The 27,076-nt window shown below is 47.6% G+C and overlaps 1 protein-coding gene across 12 annotated transcripts in view; it reads right to left on the bottom strand.

Moving 5' to 3' along the window:
- The window catches only part of LOC112237419 (type II inositol 3,4-bisphosphate 4-phosphatase), a 226,279-nt gene that overhangs the window by 42,454 nt on the left and 156,749 nt on the right, over nt 1-27,076 (bottom strand). For 10 of the 12 annotated variants that reach the window (XR_006080748.1, XM_042311806.1, XM_042311796.1 and 7 more), the window contains 4 exons: nt 13,040-13,144; nt 12,740-12,784; nt 9,926-10,034; nt 2,950-3,133 (listed from right to left, as the gene is read on the bottom strand). Coding sequence is in view for 11 of the 12 variants with exons in the window: in XM_042311806.1 (XP_042167740.1) it covers nt 2,950-3,133; nt 9,926-10,034; nt 12,740-12,784; nt 13,040-13,144 (443 nt within the window). In the remaining variant the exon portion in view is untranslated. The remainder of the gene's footprint in view (nt 1-2,949; nt 3,134-9,925; nt 10,035-12,739; nt 12,785-13,039; nt 13,145-27,076) is intronic. The other 2 variants (XM_042311797.1, XM_042311807.1) reach the window with 1 other exon arrangement.

The following is a 27,076-nucleotide window of genomic DNA, read 5'->3' as shown; positions in this document are numbered from 1 at the left end:
AACTTACCCTCAACAGCAGAGGTAACTCTGGGTCTTCCATTCCTGTGGCGGTCCTCATGAGAGCCAGTTTCATCATAGTGCTTGATGGTTTTTGCGACTGCACTTGAAGAAACTTTCAAAGTTCTTGACATTGTCCACATTGACTGACCTTCTTGTCTTAAATTAATGATGGACTGTCGTTTCTCTGTGCTTATTTGAGCTGTTCTTGCCATAATATGGACTTGGTCTTTTCCCAAATAGGGCTATCTTCTATACACCACCCCTACCTTGTCACAACACAACTGATTGGCTCAAATGCATTAAGAAGGAAAGAAATTCCACAAATTAACTTTTAATAAGGCACACCTGTTAATTGAAATGCATTCCAGGTGACTACCTCATAAAGCTGGTTGAGAGAATGCCAAAAGTGTGCTATCAAGGCAAAGGGTGGCTATTTGAAGATTATGAAATATAAAATATATTTAGATTTTTTTAACACTTTTTTGGTTACTACATGATTCCATATGGGTTATTTCATAGTTGTGATGTCTTCACTATTATTCTAGAATGTAGAAAATAGTAAAAAATAATGAAAAACTCTGGAATGAGTAGGTGTTCTAAAACCTTTGACCGGTAGTGCATGTATGGTACTTCCTACTTTATTAAAAGGAGAACCATGTACAGAGAGGAGAAAGATGTTGAATGGAAAGTGCTAGATATATACTGGGAGAGGTGTATGACCTCATAGCCATGCCTGGTAGGTACGCCTGGTAGGCACACCTGGTAGGTACGCCTGGTAGGCACGCCGTATCCAATGTAATTTAACACAGGACGTTTTTCTGCCCAAATAAGGCAATCCTTTTATACTGTAGCAATGCATAGAAGATAATAGTAATAGGTATTCTGCGCTTTTGGACATAAGCATCAGTTCCCAGAAGGCAGGAGATGAATTGATGCATCGTTCTTTCACTGATCATCATCATCATCATCACCAATAGCAGCAGTAGCAGTAATAACACAGCATCTGAGAACCCGTAGATCGTTGTAGATCTTTTTTTTGTTTCATAGTGTGGGTTTTCTGTATTAAACTCCCCCCTATCCCTTTCCCTGAGGGGAGTTACAGCATCCACCCGGCCCAGTGACAACCCTCCTCCATAGCCTTGAATCCAAGCTGAAAATTGTGAAATAATCAGTTTGGATCCCAGGCTAACTTCTCCCCCCACTCCTCATCTCACTCTCAGACTCTCTGGAGGAGAAGTCTCTGTGTGAGACGCTGGCAGTGGGAGCTGTCCTTGGTGAGTAACGTGACTGTGGATCAAACCTCTCTGTGCTTTCATTAGGGCTCTGTCTGTCTCTCTCGCTCTCTCTCTCTACCTCACTATGGACCGAAACTCCACAGCCATCTGGCTAGACAGTGGACACACACCAACCCAGGGAGCCAGCATGGCTGTGTGTGTGAGTGAGTGTGTGTTTTGAGAGTTTCCGTGGAAACGCCATGGGTAGACCACCTAATTGATCCAGGATCATACATTATATGGTGAAAATTGTGTGCTGAATGTGTGGTGTTGCTAGGCGGACTATGGATTATCAATGTGTTGTTGTTTGTGTCACACTGCTTTGCTTCATCTTGGCCAGGTCGCAGTTGTAAATGAGAACTTGATCTCAACTGGCGTACCTGGTTAAATAAAGGTGAAAGAGGAGCTACTTAGGGTGAACTCAGCACTATAAGCAAATGTGCAAACACATATTCTATGACAGACTACTCATGCATATGACATGAACAACTGTCCAACGGACAACCATCAATCAATCTCCACATCCAACTATATTTTTCCCCTGTACACACCCTACCACAAGCCTCCCTCATTCCGCCCACCACCCACACACACACACCAATAACCGAGACAGAGACACACAAAGTTTGAAGTTCCAATCAGAGGAGCAAGGCCGGTGCTGACCAGGCCGCCTGCGTGTCTAATCAAGGACGAGGGGAAGCGGTGACATAGAGAATGTACCAATGAAGCTGTCTGATTGGGCTCTACTCCACTGTGGCAAAAACAATCTCTCACTCACTCACTGCAGCAGATTGCAAATCTGACAGCACCAGATGTAATTCATAATTACACGGATAAAACACCAAGTGTCTTGTTCATAAAACTCTGCGCTCGTGGACTCGCAATTCACTTGAGTTGGCTTTGTCGTTTTAATGATGAGTTATGGACAGTGGGTATGATGAGAGGTGTGTGTGTGTTTGGGGTGTGTTTAACCCTAGAGCTAGATGTCTTCACGGCAGATGTTTTGTAGTAGTACGCTTGAAGGGCAAAGTCAGGTCACTAAAATACACTTGCTGCAGCCAAATATATTAAACAAAATACAGTATAACCAATCATCTCTGAGGCAAAGCATGTTCACACTCAGAGTCACTGTAAAGGAGATTTTCTACAAATAGCTCCAGTTGTAATCCCCCTGGTAGCTCGCCTCCCAGGCTACGGCTCCCAGGCTTCGGCTCCCAGGCTTCGGCTCCCAGGCTTCGGCTCCCAGGCTTCACCTCCCAGGCTTCACCTCCCAGGCTTCACCTCCCAGGCTTCACTTTGCCTGATTACACACTAGCACAGCAGGAGGGAAGAGCTCTAAAATGAGCTCCCCTGTGGTGCTACACACATCCAGATGGTGGCATTCAGCCCAGCACCATTCCTGCACCCGGGTGGGGGGGGCTACAGATCCAGACAAGCTAAGCATAGCACTTCTACCTGTGCCTTTGAGCTCCATCGTGGGGGAAAGGAACATGGACGGAGGGGGTAGATTGTGGATTGTGGTGGTAGTTGGAGACCTGTGTGGCTAGAGATCCAGCCAGGGACACAAAGCAGCACTCCCACCCCAGGCTTGGAGCTAAATGGTGGGGAAAGGAATAAGGAAAGAGCTGGTAGGTGGTGGTGGTTCTGATAGTTGTGGTGGTAGAGGCCTACTCACCTTTCCAGCCAGGGTCTTGAGTGCCTCCCTCAGCCCAGCCATGGAGTGCTGCTGGGCGGCCTGAAGCAGCTGGTCTGCCAGGCCCGAGATGAGAGGTTGGAGATGGCCCACACTGTGCAACACCTCCTGGGCTTTGGCTGTGTGCTCCGGGGAGTAGTAGATGCACTGGTATGCTGTGCTGAAACTGAAGAGGTGATGGAGAGAGAGAGAAATTGTTGTTATAGGTTGTAAATACAACCCATATTTATGCTTATTTATTTTATATTGTGTCCTTTAACCATTTGTACAGAGAGAGAGAGAGAGAGAGAGAGAGAGAGAGAGAGAGAGAGAGAGAGAGAGAGAGAAGAAAAGGGTCAAGATTTTAGAGGATTGTAAAACAGCAGTGTAGAAAAAAACTGATAAAATAAGAAACATTGTAAAAACTCAGGTTTTACCATTTATTGCATGCGATTAACTTTGACTGTATGAATCCAGCTAGTTTCAGCAGTGCTAAACATATTCAACTATTTTACATACTGTTTTACATACTCAGAAGTTCACCATATTTGACTCTTCTAACTCGACCGGAGAGAGCGAGAAGTGAGAAACGAAGGAGATGGATCAATGATACTGTAGACAGAACCTGGGCCTGGGAGTTATTTAGATTAAATCAATGACTCGCCCACAGAGTAACCAATGTCCAGGCATATTGCAAACCACCTGCAAGAACAGATTCATTTCAGCTCATTCTGCCTCCAATCGATAGCCAACCCATGATATGTCATTAGTAAGCAGAACGTACACATTCCCCATACAATTATTTTGTCCATTTAGAACAGTGATGATTATGGATCGGTTTGTTGTCTAGATAACAGGGTAATCAAAAACAGTCCACTGGTAAACGTTTTCTAGTTGGATCATTACCGCCACGATACAGTGTGTGGTATAGTCTGGATATAGTAAGTAAAATATTGCTCTAGTTGCCTGAAACTGTATCATAGATCAATGCTTTCCAACGCTTCAATCTAAAACCACCTAATTAATATCGGCAGCCAGATGAAAATTATGAATAATTAATACTTTTTTTAATTTTTAGGGAAGCGCTTCACCCTCAGATGAAATGTGTTTTGTCAGTTCATAGATTCAGGGCACATCAGTCCCAATCAAACGTTCACCTCAAGTAAAGTTTCAATGACTTTCATTGAGTTCTCCACAGTGATTTCCTGCCATCAGACCAAGAGCGTGCGTTAACGAAGCAGCGATTTGAGGCAGTCAACCCTCCCAGCTCGTTTAGATTCAGCTCTGAACAGCCTGTATGTAGGCCAGACCCTGGAGCCAGATCCCAAGGCATAACTGACTGAAGACTGAAAGAGTGAATGTCTTGAGAACGAGAGAGCGAGTAGAAAAGAAGAGTCCCCAAAGCAATCTTTTATGACACATCCTCTACCTGCTTCATCAGTACAGTGCCAAAACCTGGGGACCTTTATTACTTCAGGTGTACTGGGGGCTAGCTAGCTGCTGCCAATGTAGCATCTGATTGGTTAGTGCTAACAAACCCTGGCCTTGTCATTACGGCTAATGAGTTCTCTGGAGATAGGCCACCCGCTGCAACCCGTAGACAATCAGACTTCGGCCTCATAAGATCCAGTACCATCTTATCCCATCTCTACAGAGTAGCCTAGCCTATAGTCAATACTAGGGAAGTTGCTAGGGAATACGAGGGAAAAAGGCAACATTTGTTTGAATGCTAATTTACGTAAGTCATTTCGGTAAAATGGGCATTCTCTTTGAGTTGGAGTTCTTGTTACCACATTATGCCAGAGGGTACAAATGGAAGAAGATCAATAAAACAGAATACCACCGGAAAAACGCCATTGTCTGAGTGAGTGAGGCAGACAGAGACTCATGAGCTAATTCCAGCTGCATAACAACAACAAATCCAGCCATTAGGTATCCTGTGCAGTGGATAATCAGTGTTTACACATGGCCCCTACCGCCTGATGCCACAGGAGAGCATTGACCTATATCGGAGCTGGTTATTTGAGGGAAACCATAATTTCCTCATCAGGATGTCCTGTCAGTCCAATAAGCTAGCTAGCTTGCCGCCGACAAGCACAGTGAAGAGAACAGAAACTCTGCTTGTTAAGGGAAAAGCTTAAAAATGGACACCCGACTTGGAATATCCTTGTTTACAATGGTGGAGGAATGTTGTTGTTAGGTGTTTAATCAAGAAGCAAAGGATTTTGGCTGTGTTTCTTAGCGTCTACTGGCAATTTGCTGAGCCACAAGCTAGCTAGTTTAATGTAAAATACATGTTTGTATACACGTTATTACTCTGCAGATGATCTTATATCTCCAGTAGGTTACATCTGAGAGAACCAGAACCTCCCAGGAGGGGGTGAGGGGGGGGGTCTTTATCGACCCAACTCTCCCCCAGACACAGCCTCCCTAGTGGGCTAGCTATCCCACACATCGCTCTCCGCCTTGGAGCAACCACCCACCCACTCTAGACCTACCTATTAGAAGGAATTATCAAAACTAGCAAATAGTAAGCAGTCTAGCAAAACGTCCTCCCTTGATGTTCCTAAACGATCAATGGGAATTGGTTATGACAGTAATGAGAGGGAGAGAGGGGAAGAGAAAAAGGAGGAGAAGAAGCAGCAGCAGCCTCTCTTCTCTAATTAAGCCCGTGTCTCCGGCTCATGGCTAATTAATAGTGGGGAAGGAAATTAATGAAGAGCTTCCAGGCCTGCTGTTGACAGCCAGCAGGAGCAGAACACTGCATCAGAGGACGGCAGGACCCGGGCCAAAAAACACACTCTGTCATTGAGACACAGACAGGACTGGTACTGTAAGGCAACTGATTCTAGACCAGTCTGGTCACTGCTAAAGCCCACTCTGTCAAAAGTGAGAGGACTTTATAGCAACTGATCCTAGACTAGCATGGACCTGACCTGACCAGACCAATGCCATTGCCAAAACCCACTCCGTCATAGAGACAAGGCTGTCAAAGTCCTCCTCCATCAAACGGACATACAGCCTGCACCAGACTGATGCCAGAACAGCCTGTGTTTGAACAAGATTGTGTCCATTGGTTCCTCAGGTCTGGTTCCCCAAAGCCCAGTCTGTCGTAAGACAGTGCTGGATAGCAACTGATCTTAGAACCGTTTCTCAAATCAAATAAGGACCAACAGCCACTCTCTCACGGGACTAGGCACTGATTTCAGACCAGTCCTTGCTATAGATCTGACGAGGGCTACTGTCAAAACCCACACTATCATATAGGAGGACAGGAGCATAGAAATATGAAATGAAATGCACAGTTTCTTACATCTGACCAGGGCTACTGCCCTTCTCCATCACACAGACAGACAGCCTGATGCCAGAACAGCCTGTGTTTGCACAAGATAGTGTTAATCAGTTCACTACTGGTTCTAATACTGTCACGTTCTGACCTTAGTTCTTTTGTTATGTCTTTGTTTTAGTATGGTCAGGGCGTGAGTTGGGTGGGTTGTCTATGTTTGTTTTTCTATGAGTTGGTATTTCTGTGTTTGGCCTGGTATGGTTCTCAATCAGAGGCAGCTGTCAATCGTTGTCCCTGATTGAGAACCATAATTAGGCAGCCTATTTTCACCCTTGATTTGTGGGTGATTATTTTCTGTTGAGTGTTTGTATTCTGCAGCAGACAGAACTGTTTCGGTTTCGTTCGTTCACTTTGTTGTTTTTGTTCAGTGTTCAATTTCTTTATTAAAAATATGGACACTACCCACGCTGTGCATTGGTCCTCACCTTCTTCCACCGACGACCGTTACAAATACGCAACTTATTTTGCTCCTTTGCACTCCAGTATCTCTACTTACACATCACCATCTGCACATCTATCACTCCAGTGTTAATGCTAAATTGTCATTATTTCACCGCTATGGCCTATTTATTGCCTTACCTCCCTAATCTTACTACATTTGCACACACTGTATAGATTTTTCTGTTGTGTTATTGACTGTATGTTTGTTTATTCCATGTGTAACTCTGTGTTGTTATTTGTATCACACTGCTTTGCTTTATCTTGCCAGGTTGCAGTACACCTGACCTCCTAAGCTGGGGCAGCCCTCATGCTGGGGCCCAGTGCGTGTACACACAAGCACACACACACAATTGGAGAGAGAGAGAACGAGATAGAGAGTACTGTATAAAAACAAGAAGTGCTTCAACCTCAGCCCAGCAGTGTTCCCCCTTACAGATCCTGATGATGCACATTAAATAAACCTGGGCTCCAGCCAAAGTAAGCGTCTCTTATCACTGTACAAAAAGCTGAGTGATTCAAAGGAGGGGCTTGTTAAAGAAAGATTAGTCTGCAACGTCTACAGGGTTCAATTAAAAAGAAGGAAAAGAAGAAAATCGGTGACTTTTCAAACAGCCATTTGGGTGGAAGGCATTAATGAAAGCTAAATGCACCTGCCCTGTATGTAAATAGCTTTATAGGATACTGATGGGGCCCGAAGTGCAGCTGTTAATTTAACTTCCTTTCAAGGCCCCATACTAAGAAGATACCGCTGGCTCCGTCTGTTGCTCCCATCCCGCTCTCTCTCCCTCTCCCCATCTCTCACCTCCCTCTCTTTCGCACACTCCTCTTCTATCCCCTCTTCCTTCCCAACCCACTCGCTCTCTCCACCATCTCTCCCGTCTCCACCTCTCCCTTCTCCCTCTCCGCTCTCCCTCTTCGGCCTCCCCTCCCTCTCCGCTCTCCCCTCCCTCCCTCCATCCCTGCTCTTTCCTCCCTCTCCGCTCCCTCCCTCCATCCCTGCTCTCTCCTCTCCTCTCCCCCTCCCTCTCCCCTCTCTCTTCCCCTCCTCTAGGTGCCCGAGATGAATGGCTCTTTTTTTGCCCTCCTGGTTCCACCTCCAGGTTTTTCATTTTTCCTCTCCTCCCTGTGATTCATTTATATGTCATTGAATAGTCAAGTCTCACATCTAGACTATTGTTCCCTTTAATCAAAGACTATTACAAAAGGCTCTTGTTCAAAGGCAGGGTGTCTGTCTGTGTGTGTCTACAGATTAGGTCTAACCTCGCTATCTAGTTTCATAACATGACTTAATTTCAATTTATTTCAAAACACAAAACATGGTCTTCAACAGCACATTGAAGAGCACCTCTTGGCAGATACGCTCGAGTCAAAATAAAAGTGTCCACCGTGGCATAACATGCAAATTAAGTCACGGGAATTGATTTTCCCCCATTGAAAGAAAACATGCAACTCCATTAAAATGCCAAAGAGGCACATAAGAAGCAAATCCAAGATAACCATGGAGAGGAGCATGAAATCCCATTTTAGGGAAATGACTGACAAATGACTGGATTCCGGGTCAGACATGAGATGGGGCTTGGCAGTTGGCTGTTCCTCGATTAGCCAGGCGGAAAATTGAAAAATATAAGCTACAGTTAGCAAAGTCAAATATGAGACAAAAAAATATCCCTGGGTACTCCTTCCTTGCCCAGTCTAATCTCTCTTTCAAAGCAATTGATTTTACTTCAGTGGACTCTCTTCGTTCCAAAATATGCTAACTCTTATCGTAGTGTATGCTAGTAGATAAGCGTTGACTACTGGGCAAATTCGCTTGTGCAGTTCTAACTTATTTTTCTTCAAACTTCTTTTCTCTTGGTTTCATTCTTTCTTTCTCTCTCTTTCTTTCTCTCCATCTCCTCTTACCCTCTTCTTTGTTGAGCTCTAAACCCAGTGTAACTAATTGGCTCTGACATGGTCCGTAATGACTCGGCACTCGACAGAGAAGCTTTGGGGAAAATCACCTCTCATTTCCTCAGGCATCACTCAAGTGGCCACACGCTGAACCCATGACAACCCCCCTCCATCTTACAGCATGGGAAGGGCAAACGTCGACAAGATACAAAACGCTGATCTCAGATCGGAGGACATTAAGGCGGCCATCTTGATTAACGACCCCAGGGCCAAGCTGTATTCCTAAAACGTCTCAGAGTGAGGGTGCTGATCTAGGATCAGTTTAGCATTTGACCTAATATTGAATACGATGAAATGGACGGGGGCGGCCTGATCCTAGATCAGCACTTCTTACTATGAGACGCTTTATGAATAGTTATGGGGGATGGTGGTTGGGACTGTTACTGTACTGTCACTGTTCTCAGTTCACCTACATCACTATATTACCCCCATCGGGGTGTTTTTCAGGCCTGTGACGGCCCCGCTCGATGAGAACATACTAATTAGACATGTCTTCTCCGTCAGAGAGAGAGAGACTCTACATCATGCACACAGCCACAGCCCGCGATGTGCGAACATACTAATTAGACATGTCTTCTCCGTCAGGTCTACATCATGAATCAAACAGACAGACAATTCAATCACAGTCTCTCGGCGTGTCAATAGGGACGACTCAGGGTTATTGCGAAGGGACCTGGAAGATCCAAAATGGCCACCGCACAGAGAGAGAAGCCGGTGAGTAAATACAAAAAGCCTGAGTCAGTCAACAGTCTCATCGGCATTAGGGCCTACGCCCCACCAGTCAAATATAGCCGTCAGTGGCAAACAGAGCAGATCCCAATTGAGTCAAACCTCCCAGCTCAGCTGTCACTAACAGTACTGCGTAGCCTAGCCCTACTTGCAAAAATCAAATCCTTATGTCAGGACCAAATGAATCTGTCACTTCCAATGCTGGCCCTGCTACATTCACCTGTCGTTAGCAGAACAAGCCTCACATGAAATCCAGTCAGAGACAGACTTACATCCATCCTTCTCTGTTAGTATCCTATACCTCTCCACCGTAAAGTGGGCCAATCCAAAATGGCACCCCATACCCAGGCCAAAAGTAGTGCACTGTACTATACATGGAATATGGTGCCTTTTTGGACAAAGACACTTTAACGCTTTATTTAACCAGGAGGGTTGCATTTGGGTACGAATCTATTTTCCAAGGCAGCCCTGTCTCTGCTGCATGGTATGTGTTGTATAATGAGGCTGTCTCACCTCTTCTTCTCTGCCTCATGTCTGCTCAGTAGTCGCTGCAGCCCTCCTCCCTTAAAGCCCTGGAAGTGGGCCGCTGGAGCCCCCACCGTGATCACGTCATAGAATGCATCTGGGGAGGCAAGAAGGTGTCCCGCCTGGGGTTAGCGGGAACTGTTTTGTACAGTACAATACACCAAGTAGAGAGGAAGGGATGGGAAAATGAAGAAGGGGGGGTCAAGAAGGAGGGGAGGGTTTGAGAAAAAGACAAACATGAGACTGATAAACTTTTTTTTCCTCAGAAGGAAGGTAGAAAATTGTGATGCAGGACAATAGTCATACAAGGTTTTGTTTGGAATGTGTAAGGAGGTCTGACAGTAGTGTGGACTGAGGAGAGGTGGTGATGATGAGTGTGTGTGTGTGTGTGTGTGTGTGTGTGTGTGTGTGTGTGTGTGTGTGTGTGTGTGTGTGTGTGTGTGTGAATCCTCCAGTGTGGTGGTTTAGTGCGGTGGAGGTCAGCTAACGAACGGCCTCTGGGACGGCAGAGCAGCCATACGCCATAGAAAGTCCTGTTTGTAGTCCCGTCGACAGCAATTACTGACAGCGCTGCTCTGAATGTGAAGGGTAGTGGTTGGCACTCGCCCCACGCTTCCGTCTTAATGATCCCATGGTCGCCGACATGGCCCCCTTGTCCCCCACCTCGGCCCCTGGGTTCTCAAACTTCCCAGCTCCCCTTAATTGGCTACTGCCTCACAACGTACAGCGACACAATGAAATACAATGGTGAGCCGGCAACATCACTCACACGGGCCAATTTGCTCTAGTTGATTTCCTAGTGTGTCCCCCCTCCGCCTCCCCGTCTGCCCCCATAAATCGACTGGAGAACCATAGGGGGGGGGGCTGTCTCTCTCTCCCTGGGAGGAGAAATTATTGCGAGCCAGTGAGATACATTTGAATAATTCATACTTAAACAGGACATGGGAATGGGTTAAGGGAGATAAAATGTCCCTTTTACATAGCCCAAATGGACACTGTTTCCTTACTCTGCAATTATTGAGAGGCTGAGGAATAAGGAGCTAATATCTTGCAATCAATATCTTAGCATTAAGTAGTTATTATTGAGTTAATCTTAGCTCAGAGACGCACAGTTAGAGACCAAGCATTTATGCTATGACTATTGTGAATAACATTTACCATTGGACATTTCACCAAATAATAATCCAAGGAAAATTGCTCCAAAAATGTGAGGACTGTGGTTCGTATCCATTTAAAAGTAATCACATTTATTACAGTTACGCAATAAGAATACAATTTGCAAATGATACTACATACCAGAAATCTTCACGATAAAAAGGATACAAAATATCCTTTTTAAAATAAGTCTTAACAGCATAGAATATTCACCACTACAGTACCAACGTATATCAGGTTAACCAATGACTCCATGATCTAAGTTAAAGCTCTACTTTTATTCTTCCAAGAGAGCCAATTCCCTGGATCTCCTATTGTCTAATTAACATCACTTTGATGGCCCAAAACAGTACAACAAAGACATGAAAACCCACACATTCTCGGATCTAATCACCACACCTCAACACCGTATGATAAGAGCACACCTGTGTTGCTCTTCTTTGAACTATCTGCCATCCGGCGAACAGAACAACAGTTTCTCTGTAGCAATAAATCCATACGCTTACGACTGAAACATGTCAACCTTCGTAGCTCTTCCTGAACTCTTGAAACAATCCAAACATGAATTTTGTCGATTCAAGTCCGTCTTTACACCTCTCCTGGCTTCAGTGACCCTAGGACATCTGTGGGAATGTCTCTTCCTCGAGATGGCCACAGATGTGATCGCCCCTAGATGGTCTGTCGTTCAAACAATGCCATAAATGGTGACTGAGTCATCATACAGTGCTCCCACGCTAGCCAGTCGCTAGTCGCTAGTATCGTCACCTTCTCTCATTCTCTCGCTACATGATCAACAGTGGAACGCAAATCCAGATGCAAAAGCTATGCATGGTTTGGTTTGGTTTGGTTTGTTTGGGAGGGAAGAAAAACCAAACTAGAGGAAATACTACTATAATTCCTGACAAGCACAGAAAACTAGGTGACTAACAGAAAGGATGCTGATGTCATTTACATGGATGGACGCGTGTTTAACACATGCCTTCTTGGAACGTAAGGCAAAGTGAATCGTTTTTCACCCCAAAGGAAACAACTGCCCAAGGGAGTGACCAGGCTAGACTATGTGGAAGCCATTTTATCAACAAACAAAGCACCAACATGTGTTTCAAGAGCTATTATGTCTTCTGAAACTTGGCAGCAGAAACCAAGCTGAACTGAACCAGGAAAGATCTCTTTCAACACATTCTCCCTCTTTCTCAGGGGTGGTAGACTTCTGACTAACCCTTCTTTATGACCAGTCAGTCAGTGGTCATGGTTTTCACCAACAGCTCCATTCCCTTTATTCTCCTTATTGTCCCTGATGTGCAGAGTAGTCGAGATCTGTGTCGAGGCTTGTCTAGCCTTCAACTTTACAATCAATCAAATGGTGAGAGAACTCGAAACTGCGGAACATTCCCCAAGAACTAGCGCGTTTGCAGTTACTGAGCGCATCCCAGAGCTAGTGTGTAGAAGCGTGTCAGCGGCTTGTCAGCAATGCATTTTGACAAGTCTAGGGCTGAACTACAGAGAGGTGAGTATTAGGGTTGGTTGTAGAGGGAGATGGAAGCTCTAAGCCAGGCTATTCTGTGTATTCCCTCTCAGGGCCAAACGCGTAGGGCTTCGTGAGACCATTGTCTGTCGGTCGGTCTGTCTGTCAGAGTTAATGTGTACCTGTCAGCACCCCAGATGCCTCTGATCCGTGCCTTGTGCGCTCTCCTGACAAGAGAAGAAGTAGAGCAAAGGACGTGAACTCTTGAACTGTAGCGGCTGTAGATGACGTTCAAGACCATAGTGCTCATTCCCAGCAGTTGTGATAGTCAGGGTTATATTCATTAGTGCACACTATAACCCTGAAAACTAAAATGTACATTTCTTATTGGACAAGTCCAGCTAGTCCTTCCCTGTTTTTATCCGTTTTTGGTGCCTAATGAATACAACCCGTATGCTTTATAGGTCCATTTGGACACACACCTGTTTGTCTGGGACACGTCACCCTCATCCTCTGGGTGTGCAGGTTGATAGGGATGAACTCTAGATACCTCTGGGCCTTGCTGCAGCTCGGCTTGAACGACGGACCTGGAAAAGATAGCAAAGAAAAGATGTGTCAGTATTGGACACATTGCAAGCCATTAAGATGTTTATAACTGAAAGAGGCTTTCCACGTCATAGTAGAGCCCAGTGACACCCAGCACTCCTTCCCATCTGGTCTTGCAACGCTTAGTGGTCTCTCTCAAATCCACACTATTAGCTCAACTTTAAAGTGCCACTGCATCACGTAACTAAGAATACGCAGAAAGCACCAAATTCAGCTTCTTCATCTTCAGTGTCATAGATTACAAGATCATGTTATCAAACTCATAGACCAAACACAGGAGCCTATCGGCTGCATGCCACCAATCCTTAAGGAGTCAGACCCTTGAGTACAAAACTGTTTCGTCTGGACTCAGGAGTGTATTCATTACGCCGATTCTGTTGCGAAACGTTCTTTAAACGGATGCAAACGGAACGAAACGGGGAAGGACCTACCTGAATGTCCAATAGAAACCCTTGTTTTGTTGCAAAATGTAACGGTTTGCAACTGTTTGGACAAATGATTACACCCCAGTTCATTACTAGCCTGTGCTTCTTATCTGGCTGAGCTCGTAGCTCCAGTTATGACCCTCACATGTACAGCTATTACAAACACCTATATCTTCTAATTGACAGGTTATGCATAGCTACTGTATAATCACTTTAAAGCCTGGATTTACCTTCCAATGCAAGATACTTAGAAATATATATCACAGATACCAGAGACTTCTACGTATTTCAAAACCAGCTCAATTTCAGATCAGGCCTTCCAATGCATCCACTAATATACAGTGTAATCCTCTAAGCATAGGATTTGATCCTCTTTTGCACTACTTGCTTTGTACCAAACTTCCAATTAAAACTGTACTCCCAAAAGATAAAGCACAGGCTTATGCTGAAGATGAAAAACACTATCTGACGCTCCACGCCGGTAGCGTAAATCTTAAATATGTAAATAGAGCTGGAAAACTTTCTTTGAAATAGGGCTAAGCTTTTAAGAACAGTCAAACAACGCAGGCTATCTGACATTCTGCGGTGTTTGCTGAAGGAGAGGGTATTTGTGTGAGTCAAGATAAAGGTAGGGAAAAAACAGGTACACACACACACACGAGGGAAAATCGTATTCTCCTCAAACAAACATTTGAAGTTCTCTTCCAAATGACTTCCACATCAAAAATGTTTAATTGGGTTTTCTCTCGATTAGATCAGAACTCTGTGTTTCCAGCTTTGAGAAATTCCACGCAACTCAAACAATCAGACATTCAAACATGGGGGAAAAAACATGTTGATGTGTCTGCATGACGACTGGTTGCATATACCCTTGTCCTGTGTATTCCATTTGAGCAGAGAGGTCTATACATCCCATTTGTCAACATAATGTTGGAATCCCATTTTAGACAAATGTCCTTTCAGCCAAGACTATAATAAACTGTTCCAAGTCGATGTTTGCGGTGCTAATTCCAAATATATATCCACAGGGAAAAGCAAACGCAGGATACCAAAGTTATAGGCTAAGTAATTTCATTTATTTAGATATCCTGCTTGTGCTTTTCCCTGTGAAGATATATATTTGACATCCTATTTCCCCATCCCACCCAGCGTTAGGAGGACCCAGTGAGTGTTCGCACATGCAGGAGTCAGTGTGCTGTCTAGGACACCACACGTGTCCCCACTACCACCCATGAAACATTTAACTGCTGTCTTCCAGTGGGCTACACTTACAACATGCTAGCCTGATGCTAGCACATTTGGTCTCCAGCTGCTTACTTATAGATGTCCACACAGGCTCCAGATTATTGACTGTACATTTTTGTACAGGCCCTACACGGGATGCTAGCTAGGGTTCAAGTCTGTTTCATTCCTTTGCCATGTGTGATGGCCAAATACCCAAATTATATCCGGCTATTCGTTTAATATCTGTATCACCACCCTTCAAAAGCTCCTAGTTTGGCAGCCATCTTGATATTCTTGTTTCTGACATCACATATTCATCTGTAGCATTTAGCTAAACAAGCCCTATGAGCTCTCCCAGCTGTGCTAGATTGAAGGATCTCTTACGGCTAATGCTAAAGTCTGCCAGGGGCCTTGCCATCACTTCAGCTCAGTGGGCTGCCACCAGTCACTCTGTCAACTGTGTGCACTGGGGACGGGGGCTAATCGAGCTAGCGAACAGTGCGGGTTAGATGAATTAGCCGTATCAAATTCCCATCTGTTTGCCCAGGTGGTCAGTCTGTGTGACAGGAGGGAGCCAGGATACTGACCCACACACAGCTGGCTGGCCAGAGTGGAGGGTGTTGGAGTGGAGGGACTCTCTCATTCTGATTTAACCCTGATCTTACCAGGTAAGTTGACTGTGAACACATTCTCATTTACAGCAATGACCTGGAGAATAGCTACAGGGGAGAGGAGGAGGGATGAATGAGCCAATTGGAAGCTGGGGATGATTATGTGGCCATGATGGTATGAGGGACAGATTGGGAATTTAGCCAGGACACCGGGGTTAACACCATAGGATCTTTAGTGATCACAGAGAGTCAGGACACCCGTTTAACATCCCATCCAAAAGACAGCACCTTACACAAGGCAATGTCCCCAATCACTGCCCTGGGGCATTGGGATATTTTTGGGGGGACCAAAGGAAAGAGTGCCTCTTACTGGCACTCCAACACCACTTCAAGCAGCATCTGGTCTCCCATCCAGGACCAACCCTGCTTAGCTTCAGAGGCAAGCCAGCAGTGGGATGCTGGGTCTCTCTCTCTCAGCCTGAAGACACATTATGGGATGCCTTTGGATCGCTAACTTCAGAAACGGTTGTTCAATCCACTAACGATTACAGACGGTGGCAGAAAGTACCTTCTCCTTCCTGTACCAATCCATCCATGAACATGGTCAATATCGTCTTTGATTAGGGCCATTTCAACCATCTGGAGAGTTCAAAAACCTTTTCCAATGCAGTATCACACATCCTTCTAAATGAAAAAAGCCAATATGTAGCAGTAGGAGCAGCAGCAGCATCCAACCAGGCCCGGTAGCTAGCTAGCAGCATAGACTTTAAAGAAGCTTAGCAGTGGGGAGGGGGGGGAGGGGGGGCTGGTGCTGAGGTAAGCAGAGGAACACAGCGAAAGCCTCAGCGTTCACAGGCTCCTCAGGCCGCCTCAGGACACACTTGGCACAGCAAACAAGACTCTCAAATAACCACCGCCGGGACGGGAGGCCGGGGTTCAGATTGATGCTGGAATGGATTTGTGCATTTAAGATTTTTCCTCTTCTCCCTCCACTCCTCTTGTGCGGTGCAGACAGGGATACATTTTTTGGGGTGGCTCAGGGAATCCGAGGATTTCCTTTCATTCAAATAGCAGGCAACTTAGAGCTCCCACCGTGGAGGAACTGGAAACACACTGGTGGTGTCTGTAGACTGTCTACAATATACAGGACTACAGTGGCTCACACACTACTTCATCCCTCTGGCCCCTCTGTAACAATATAACAAGACTATTTAGTCTAGAAGGGGGACTTTGCTCACCATGATTGAAGAGCGAGTGACAGACGGGTCTTTACTGTCGCTGACCGAGGAAGGCCAACAAACATTCACTAACGGGATTAACCAAGCTTCTAATTCGCCGGCCGGCAAACAATAGGAGTGGGAGAGATGATGAATGAATGAATGGAATTATTAGAGCATCGGAAGTATGCTGGGGTCATTCCAGCTTAATAAGTATGAATAAAAGGAAAACACCCGTTTTGTTTTTGAAACTGTGGAAGAGGATTTATTCACTCAACCCCCACCCCCTCCCCCCGACTACAGGCACAAATCCCCACAGACTACTGGCACACAACACAGTGAGTCCATCCTCCTCAAACCCCCACAGGCTATTGGTACACAACGCAGTGTGTCCATCCTCCTCAAACCCCCACAGACCACTGGCACACAATGCAGTGCGTCCATCCTCCTCAAACCCCTACAGACCACTGGCACACAACAGTGCGTATACCCTCCCCAAACCCCCACAGACTAATGGTACACACCGCAGTGCGTACACCCTCCTCAAACCCCCACAGACCACTGGCACACAATGCAGTGCGTCCATCCTCCTCAAACCCCTACAGACCACTGGCACACAACACAGTGCGTATACCCTCCCCAAACCCCCACAGACTACTGGTACACACCGCAGTGCGTACATCCTCCTCAAACCCCCACAGACCACTGGCACACAATGCAGTGCGTCCATCCTCCTCAAACCCCTACAGACCACTGGCACACAACACAGTGCGTATACCCTCCCCAAACCCCCACAGACTACTGGTACACACCGCAGTGCGTACATCCTCCTCAAACCCCAAAAGACTACGGGTACACAATGCAGTGCGTCCATCCTACTCAAACTCCCACAGACTTCTGGTACACAACGCAGTGCGTCCATCCTCCTCAACCCCCCACATGCTACTGGTACACAACGCAGTGCGTCCATCCTCCTCAACCCCCCACATGCTACTGGTACACAACGCAGTGCGTCCATCCTCCTCAACCCCCCACATGCTACTGGTACACAACGCAGTGCGTCCATCCTCCTCAAACCCTCCACAGGATACTGGTACACAACGTAGTGCGTCCATCCTCCTCAAACCCCCCACAGGCTACTGGTACACAACGTAGTGCGTCCATCCTCCCTTCTCCTCTTCAATCTCACTTTCCCTCTCCCCCACTTTCTCACCCTCTCACTTGTAACATTGCAACAAGCCACCACATACACACCTCTTTCTCTCTCCATCTTTCTTACATCTCTCTATCCTCCCACTCCCCACCTTTCCTTTAATCACATTAGGTATCAATACTTAACCTGCTTGCTGCCTCCTCTGCCCGGCTCGTTTAGCGTTGTCTGTCACTGCGCCGACTTAATGCGGTGCTGGATTATAGGCTGTGAGGGCCCCCTCCTCTGCTGCACGGTGTCCAACGGCTAGCAGCTATCTTGATCATCACACAATGCAGAATCTGGCCATGTAGGGAGAGCTGTCATGAAGCATCTCAACCCACGCGCTTTGCCCTCTACTTACTAGATGGTGTGTGTGTGTGTGTGTGGGTGTGCAGGATGGAGCAACCATCGTCGCTCATCAGAGGGTCCAGGGAAAAAACACTTTGACAAATATCTCATTACGGAATGAGATTACGGAATGAGAGGTGTGGGAGGAAAAATCTATCACTCCATCAGGATTCTGGTCCGCTGGGACCCAAGGAAGCTGGGATATAGGGTCGATAGAGGGATAGAGTGAGAGAAAGAGAGAAAGAGCTGTTATGGCTCGTGCTGTGATCCATCAAGCATCGTGTTGTGGAAGTCTATTGAATTTGGTTGAGGACAGAAAAAGATAATTTGATAGTGCCAAATAATATCTGTCATTGTGTGTGTGTGTGTGTGTGTGTGTGTGTGTGTGTGTGTGTGTGTGTGTGTGGTGATTCAGCCAAACAGTTAAGGGTCTAAGTTTTGTTCTGCATCTTGTCAGTATGAATCAGCAGGATAAGCGTGTAAACCCTATCAATATCAGATGAAGCCCCACCCCACACACGCACGGAGTAGCACTCAATCAGCTTCCCCTTGTCAACAAAATGATTATCACGTAATTCTTCATTATCCCCCAACTTTGTTGCTATGGAAACTAACCCAGCAGAAGTCAGAAACACGGGAGAGTGTGTTTTCTGCTCTCCAGGAAGAAGGGAAGTGGTAAAGAAGAAACAAAGGTGACTCGAGGCGGCCATCGGTCCCCAAGGCCTCAGTCCTCACCCAGTGTCATTTTTTTTTACCCAGGATTAAATTCCGGATCTAATCGACATGTATCAATTATTCAAACATTAGTCGGATGAGTTCAACTCGATATGTGACATTGACTGTCTGTATGATAATGTAAAATATGTCATTCTGTTTCATATAGGGCTGGGAGGTTGGTTTTCCTGGCTATCTTACCTGGCCACATTATAGGCTATTAGGCCCAGAGTTTTTCTTACTCAGGTCTTGTTTCTCGTTCAAGGCAGCAGCTACTCTCCCTGGGGTTTATTATCGATCCCCATTAGGTCCTGCCAAGGCAGCAGCTACTCTCCCTGGGGTTTATTATCGATCCCCATTAGGTCCTGCCAAGGCAGCAGCTACTCTCCCTGGGGTTTATTATCGATCCCCATTAGGTCCTGCCAAGGCAGCAGCTACTGTTCCTGGGGTTTATTATCGATCCCCTTTAGGTCCTGCCAAGGCAGCAGCTACTTTCCCTGGGGTTTATTATCGATCCCCATTAGGTCCTGCCAAGGCAGCAGCTACTCTCCCTGGGGTTTATTATCGATCCCCATTAGGTCCTGCCAAGGCAGCAGCTACTCTCCCTGGGGTTTATTATCGATCCCCATTAGGTCCTGCCAAGGCAGCAGCTACTCTCCCTGGGGTTTATTATCGATCCCCATTAGGTCCTGCCAAGGCAGCAGCTACTCTCCCTGGGGTTTATTATCGATCCCCATTAGGTCCTGCCAAGGCAACAGCTACTATCCCTGGGGTTTATTATCGATCCCCATTAGGTCCTGCCAACGCAGCAGCTACTCTCCCTGGGGTTTATTATCGATCCCCATTAGGTCCTGCCAAGGCAACAGCTACTCTCCCTGGGGTTTATTATCGATCCCCATTAGGTCCTGCCAAGGCAGCAGCTACTCTCCCTGGGGTTTATTATCGATCCCCATTAGGTCCTGCCAAGGCAGCAGCTACTCTTCCTGGGGTTTATTATCGATCCCCATTAGGTCCTGCCAAGGCAGCAGCTACTCTCCCTGGGGTTTATTATCGATCCCCATTAGGTCCTGCCAAGGCAGCAGCTACTCTCCCTGGGGTTTATTATCGATCCCCATTAGGTCCTGCCAAGGCAGCAGCTACTGTTCCTGGGGTTTATTATCGATCCCCATTAGGTCCTGCCAAGGCAACAGCTACTCTCCCTGGGGTTTATTATCGATCCACATTAGGTCCTGCCAAGGCAGCAGCTACTCTCCCTGGGGTTTATTATCGATCCCCATTAGGTCCTGCCAAGGCAGCAGCTACTGTTCCTGGGGTTTATTATCGATCCACATTAGGTCCTGCCAAGGCAGCAGCTACTGTTCCTGGGGTTTATTATCGATCCCCATTAGGTCCTGCCAAGGCAGCAGCTACTCTCCCTGGGGTTTATTATCAATCCACATTAGGTCCTGCCAAGGCAGCAGCTACTCTCCCTGGGGTTTATTATCGATCCACATTAGGTCCTGCCAAGGCAGCAGCTACTCTCCCTGGGGTTTATTATCGATCCCCATTAGGTCCTGCCAAGGCAACAGCTACTCTCCCTGGGGTTTATTATCGATCCCCATTAGGTCCTGCCAAGGCAGCAGCTACTCTCCCTGGGGTTTATTATCGATCCACATTAGGTCCTGCCAAGGCAGCAGCTACTCTCCCTGGGGTTTATTATCGATCCCCATTAGGTCCTGCCAAGGCAGCAGCTACTCTCCCTGGGGTTTATTATCGATCCCCATTAGGTCCTGCCAAGGCAGCAGCTACTGTTCCTGGGGTTTATTATCGATCCACATTAGGTCCTGCCAAGGCAACAGCTACTGTTCCTGGGGTTTATTATCGATCCCCATTAGGTCCTGCCAAGGCAGCAGCTACTGTTCCTGGGGTTTATTATCGATCCACATTAGGTCCTGCCAAGGCAGCAGCTACTCTCCCTGGGGTTTATTATCGATCCACATTAGGTCCTGCCAAGGCAGCAGCTACTCTCCCTGGGGTTTATTATCGATCCCCATTAGGTCCTGCCAAGGCAGCAGCTACTCTCCCTGGGGTTTATTATCGATCCCCATTAGGTCCTGCCAAGGCAGCAGCTACTCTCCCTGGGGTTTATTATCGATCCCCATTAGGTCCTGCCAAGGCAGCAGCTACTCTCCCTGGGGTTTATTATCGATCCACATTAGGTCCTGCCAAGGCAGCAGCTACTCTCCCTGGGGTTTATTATCGATCCCCATTAGGTCCTGCCAAGGCAGCAGCTACTCTCCCTGGGGTTTATTTTCAATCCACATTAGGTCCTGCCAAGGCAGCAGCTACTCTCCCTGGGGTTTATTATCGATCCACATTAGGTCCTGCCAAGGCAGCAGCTACTCTCCCTGGGGTTTATTATCGATCCACATTAGGTCCTGCCAAGGCAGCAGCTACTGTTCCTGGGGTTTATTATCGATCCCCATTAGGTCCTGCCAAGGCAGCAGCTACTCACCCTGGGGTTTATTATCGATCCACATTAGGTCCTGCCAAGGCAGCAGCTACTCTCCCTGGGGTTTATTATCGATCCACATTAGGTCCTGCCAAGGCAGCAGCTACTCTCCCTGGGGTTTATTATCGATCCACATTAGGTCCTGCCAAGGCAGCAGCTACTGTTCCTGGGGTTTATTATCGATCCCCATTAGGTCCTGCCAAGGCAGCAGCTACTCTCCCTGGGGTTTATTATCGATCCACATTAGGTCCTGCCAAGGCAGCAGCTACTCTCCCTGGGGTTTATTATCGATCCACATTAGGTCCTGCCAAGGCAGCAGCTACTCTCCCTGGGGTTTATTATCGATCCACATTAGGTCCTGCCAAGGCAGCAGCTACTCTCCCTGGGGTTTATTTTCAATCCACATTAGGTCCTGCCAAGGCAGCAGCTACTGTTCCTGGGGTTTATTATCGATCCACATTAGGTTCTGCCAAGGCAGCAGCTACTCTCCCTGGGGTTTATTATCGATCCACATTAGGTCCTGCCAAGGCAGCAGCTACTGTTCCTGGGGTTTATTATCGATCCCCATTAGGTCCTGCCAAGGCAGCAGCTACTCTCCCTGGGGTTTATTATCGATCCACATTAGGTCCTGCCAAGGCAGCAGCTACTCTCCCTGGGGTTTATTATCGATCCCCATTAGGTCCTGCCAAGGCAGCAGCTACTCTCCCTGGGGTTTATTATCGATCCACATTAGGTCCTGCCAAGGCAGCAGCTACTCTCCCTGGGGTTTATTATCAATCCACATTAGGTCCTGCCAAGGCAGCAGCTACTCTCCCTGGGGTTTATTATCGATCCACATTAGGTCCTGCCAAGGCAGCAGCTACTCTCCCTGGGGTTTATTATCGATCCCCATTAGGTCCTGCCAAGGCAGCAGCTACTCTCCCTGGGGTTTATTATCGATCCACATTAGGTCCTGCCAAGGCAGCAGCTACTCTCCCTGGGGTTTATTATCGATCCACATTAGGTCCTGCCAAGGCAGCAGCTACTCTCCCTGGGGTTTATTTTCAATCCACATTAGGTCCTGCCAAGGCAGCAGCTACTGTTCCTGGGGTTTATTATCGATCCCCATTAGGTCCTGCCAAGGCAGCAGCTACTCTCCCTGGGGTTTATTATCGATCCACATTAGGTCCTGCCAAGGCAGCAGCTACTCTCCCTGGGGTTTATTATCGATCCCCATTAGGTCCTGCCAAGGCAGCAGCTACTCTCCCTGGGGTTTATTATCGATCCCCATTAGGTCCTGCCAAGGCAGCAGCTACTGTTCCTGGGGTTTATTATCGATCCACATTAGGTCCTGCCAAGGCAGCAGCTACTGTTCCTGGGGTTTATTATCGATCCCCATTAGGTCCTGCCAAGGCAGCAGCTACTCTCCCTGGGGTTTATTATCGATCCACATTAGGTCCTGCCAAGGCAGCAGCTACTCTCCCTGGGGTTTATTATCGATCCACATTAGGTCCTGCCAAGGCAGCAGCTACTCTCCCTGGGGTTTATTATCGATCCCCATTAGGTCCTGCCAAGGCAACAGCTACTCTCCCTGGGGTTTATTATAGATCCCCATTAGGTCCTGCCAAGGCAGCAGCTACTCTCCCTGGGGTTTATTATCGATCCACATTAGGTCCTGCCAAGGCAGCAGCTACTCTCCCTGGGGTTTATTATCGATCCCCATTAGGTCCTGCCAAGGCAGCAGCTACTCTCCCTGGGGTTTATTATCGATCCCCATTAGGTCCTGCCAAGGCAGCAGCTACTGTTCCTGGGGTTTATTATCGATCCACATTAGGTCCTGCCAAGGCAGCTACTGTTCCTGGGGTTTATTATCGATCCCCATTAGGTCCTGCCAAGGCAGCAGCTACTGTTCCTGGGGTTTATTATCGATCCACATTAGGTCCTGCCAAGGCAGCAGCTACTCTCCCTGGGGTTTATTATCGATCCACATTAGGTCCTGCCAAGGCAGCAGCTACTCTCCCTGGGGTTTATTATCGATCCCCATTAGGTCCTGCCAAGGCAGCAGCTACTGTTCCTGGGGTTTATTATCGATCCCCATTAGGTCCTGCCAAGGCAGCAGCTACTGTTCCTGGGGTTTATTATCGATCCACATTAGGTCCTGCCAAGGCAGCAGCTACTCTCCCTGGGGTTTATTATCGATCCCCATTAGGTCCTGCCAAGGCAGCAGCTACTCTCCCTGGGGTTTATTATCGATCCCCATTAGGTCCTGCCAAGGCAGCAGCTACTCTCCCTGGGGTTTATTATCGATCCCCATTAGGTCCTGCCAAGGCAGCAGCTACTCTCCCTGGGGTTTATTATCGATCCACATTAGGTCCTGCCAAGGCAGCAGCTACTCTCCCTGGGGTTTATTATCGATCCCCATTAGGTCCTGCCAAGGCAGCAGCTACTCTCCCTGGGGTTTATTTTCAATCCACATTAGGTCCTGCCAAGGCAGCAGCTACTCTCCCTGGGGTTTATTATCGATCCACATTAGGTCCTGCCAAGGCAGCAGCTACTCTCCCTGGGGTTTATTATCGATCCACATTAGGTCCTGCCAAGGCAGCAGCTACTGTTCCTGGGGTTTATTATCGATCCCCATTAGGTCCTGCCAAGGCAGCAGCTACTCACCCTGGGGTTTATTATCGATCCACATTAGGTCCTGCCAAGGCAGCAGCTACTCTCCCTGGGGTTTATTATCGATCCACATTAGGTCCTGCCAAGGCAGCAGCTACTCTCCCTGGGGTTTATTATCGATCCACATTAGGTCCTGCCAAGGCAGCAGCTACTGTTCCTGGGGTTTATTATCGATCCCCATTAGGTCCTGCCAAGGCAGCAGCTACTCTCCCTGGGGTTTATTATCGATCCACATTAGGTCCTGCCAAGGCAGCAGCTACTCTCCCTGGGGTTTATTATCGATCCACATTAGGTCCTGCCAAGGCAGCAGCTACTCTCCCTGGGGTTTATTATCGATCCACATTAGGTCCTGCCAAGGCAGCAGCTACTCTCCCTGGGGTTTATTTTCAATCCACATTAGGTCCTGCCAAGGCAGCAGCTACTGTTCCTGGGGTTTATTATCGATCCACATTAGGTCCTGCCAAGGCAGCAGCTACTCTCCCTGGGGTTTATTATCGATCCACATTAGGTCCTGCCAAGGCAGCAGCTACTGTTCCTGGGGTTTATTATCGATCCCCATTAGGTCCTGCCAAGGCAGCAGCTACTCTCCCTGGGGTTTATTATCGATCCACATTAGGTCCTGCCAAGGCAGCAGCTACTCTCCCTGGGGTTTATTATCGATCCACATTAGGTCCTGCCAAGGCAGCAGCTACTCTCCCTGGGGTTTATTATCGATCCACATTAGGTCCTGCCAAGGCAGCAGCTACTCTCCCTGGGGTTTATTATCGATCCACATTAGGTCCTGCCAAGGCAGCAGCTACTCCCCTGGGGTTTATTTATTATCGATCCCCATTAGGTCCTGCCAAGGCAGCAGCTACTCTCCCTGGGGTTTATTATCGATCCACATTAGGTCCTGCCAAGGCAGCAGCTACTCTCCCTGGGGTTTATTATCTCCACATTAGGTCCTGCCAAGGCAGCAGCTACTCTCCCTGGGGTTTATTATCGATCCCCATTAGGTCCTGCCAAGGCAGCAGCTACTGTTCCTGGGGTTTATTATCTACTTAGTCCTCCAAGGCAGCTGGGGTTTATTATCGATCCCCATTAGGTCCTGCCAAGGCAGCAGCTACTCTCCTGGGGTTTATTATCGATCCCCATTAGGTCCCAAGGCAGCAGCTACTGTTCCTGGGGTTTATTATCGATCCCCATTAGGTCCTGCCAAGGCAGCAGCTACTGTTCCTGGGGTTTATTATCGATCCACATTAGGTCCTGCCAAGGCAGCAGCTACTCTCCCTGGGGTTTATTATCGATCCCCATTAGGTCCTGCCAAGGCAGCAGCTACTCTCCCTGGGGTTTATTATCGATCCCCATTAGGTCCTGCCAAGGCAGCAGCTACTCTCCCTGGGGTTTATTATCGATCCCCATTAGGTCCTGCCAAGGCAGCAGCTACTCTCCCTGGGGTTTATTATCGATCCACATTAGGTCCTGCCAAGGCAGCAGCTACTCTCCCTGGGGTTTATTATTGATCCCCATTAGGTCCTGCCAAGGCAGCAGCTACTCTCCCTGGGGTTTATTTTCAATCCACATTAGGTCCTGCCAAGGCAGCAGCTACTCTCCCTGGGGTTTATTATCGATCCACATTAGGTCCTGCCAAGGCAGCAGCTACTCTCCCTGGGGTTTATTATCGATCCACATTAGGTCCTGCCAAGGCAGCAGCTACTGTTCCTGGGGTTTATTATCGATCCCCATTAGGTCCTGCCAAGGCAGCAGCTACTCACCCTGGGGTTTATTATCGATCCACATTAGGTCCTGCCAAGGCAGCAGCTACTCTCCCTGGGGTTTATTATCGATCCACATTAGGTCCTGCCAAGGCAGCAGCTACTCTCCCTGGGGTTTATTATCGATCCACATTAGGTCCTGCCAAGGCAGCAGCTACTGTTCCTGGGGTTTATTATCGATCCCCATTAGGTCCTGCCAAGGCAGCAGCTACTCTCCCTGGGGTTTATTATCGATCCACATTAGGTCCTGCCAAGGCAGCAGCTACTCTCCCTGGGGTTTATTATCGATCCACATTAGGTCCTGCCAAGGCAGCAGCTACTCTCCCTGGGGTTTATTATCGATCCACATTAGGTCCTGCCAAGGCAGCAGCTACTCTCCCTGGGGTTTATTTTCAATCCACATTAGGTCCTGCCAAGGCAGCAGCTACTGTTCCTGGGGTTTATTATCGATCCACATTAGGTCCTGCCAAGGCAGCAGCTACTCTCCCTGGGGTTTATTATCGATCCACATTAGGTCCTGCCAAGGCAGCAGCTACTGTTCCTGGGGTTTATTATCGATCCCCATTAGGTCCTGCCAAGGCAGCAGCTACTCTCCCTGGGGTTTATTATCGATCCACATTAGGTCCTGCCAAGGCAGCAGCTACTCTCCCTGGGGTTTATTATCGATCCCCATTAGGTCCTGCCAAGGCAGCAGCTACTCTCCCTGGGGTTTATTATCGATCCACAATAGGTCCTGCCAAGGCAGCAGCTACTCTCCCTGGGGTTTATTATCAATCCACATTAGGTCCTGCCAAGGCAGCAGCTACTCTCCCTGGGGTTTATTATCGATCCACATTAGGTCCTGCCAAGGCAGCAGCTACTCTCCCTGGGGTTTATTATCGATCCCCATTAGGTCCTGCCAAGGCAGCAGCTACTCTCCCTGGGGTTTATTATCGATCCACATTAGGTCCTGCCAAGGCAGCAGCTACTCTCCCTGGGGTTTATTATCGATCCACATTAGGTCCTGCCAAGGCAGCAGCTACTCTCCCTGGGGTTTATTTTCAATCCACATTAGGTCCTGCCAAGGCAGCAGCTACTGTTCCTGGGGTTTATTATCGATCCCCATTAGGTCCTGCCAAGGCAGCAGCTACTCTCCCTGGGGTTTATTATCGATCCACATTAGGTCCTGCCAAGGCAGCAGCTACTCTCCCTGGGGTTTATTTTCAATCCACATTAGGTCCTGCCAAGGCAGCAGCTACTGTTCCTGGGGTTTATTATCGATCCCCATTAGGTCCTGCCAAGGCAG

Source organism: Oncorhynchus tshawytscha, linkage group LG34 (assembly GCF_018296145.1).
Source record: "Oncorhynchus tshawytscha isolate Ot180627B linkage group LG34, Otsh_v2.0, whole genome shotgun sequence".
Lineage (NCBI taxonomy): Eukaryota > Metazoa > Chordata > Actinopteri > Salmoniformes > Salmonidae > Oncorhynchus > Oncorhynchus tshawytscha.
The sequence above is the reverse complement of the archived record's forward strand: the minus strand, read 5'-3'. Positions and strand labels throughout refer to the sequence as shown.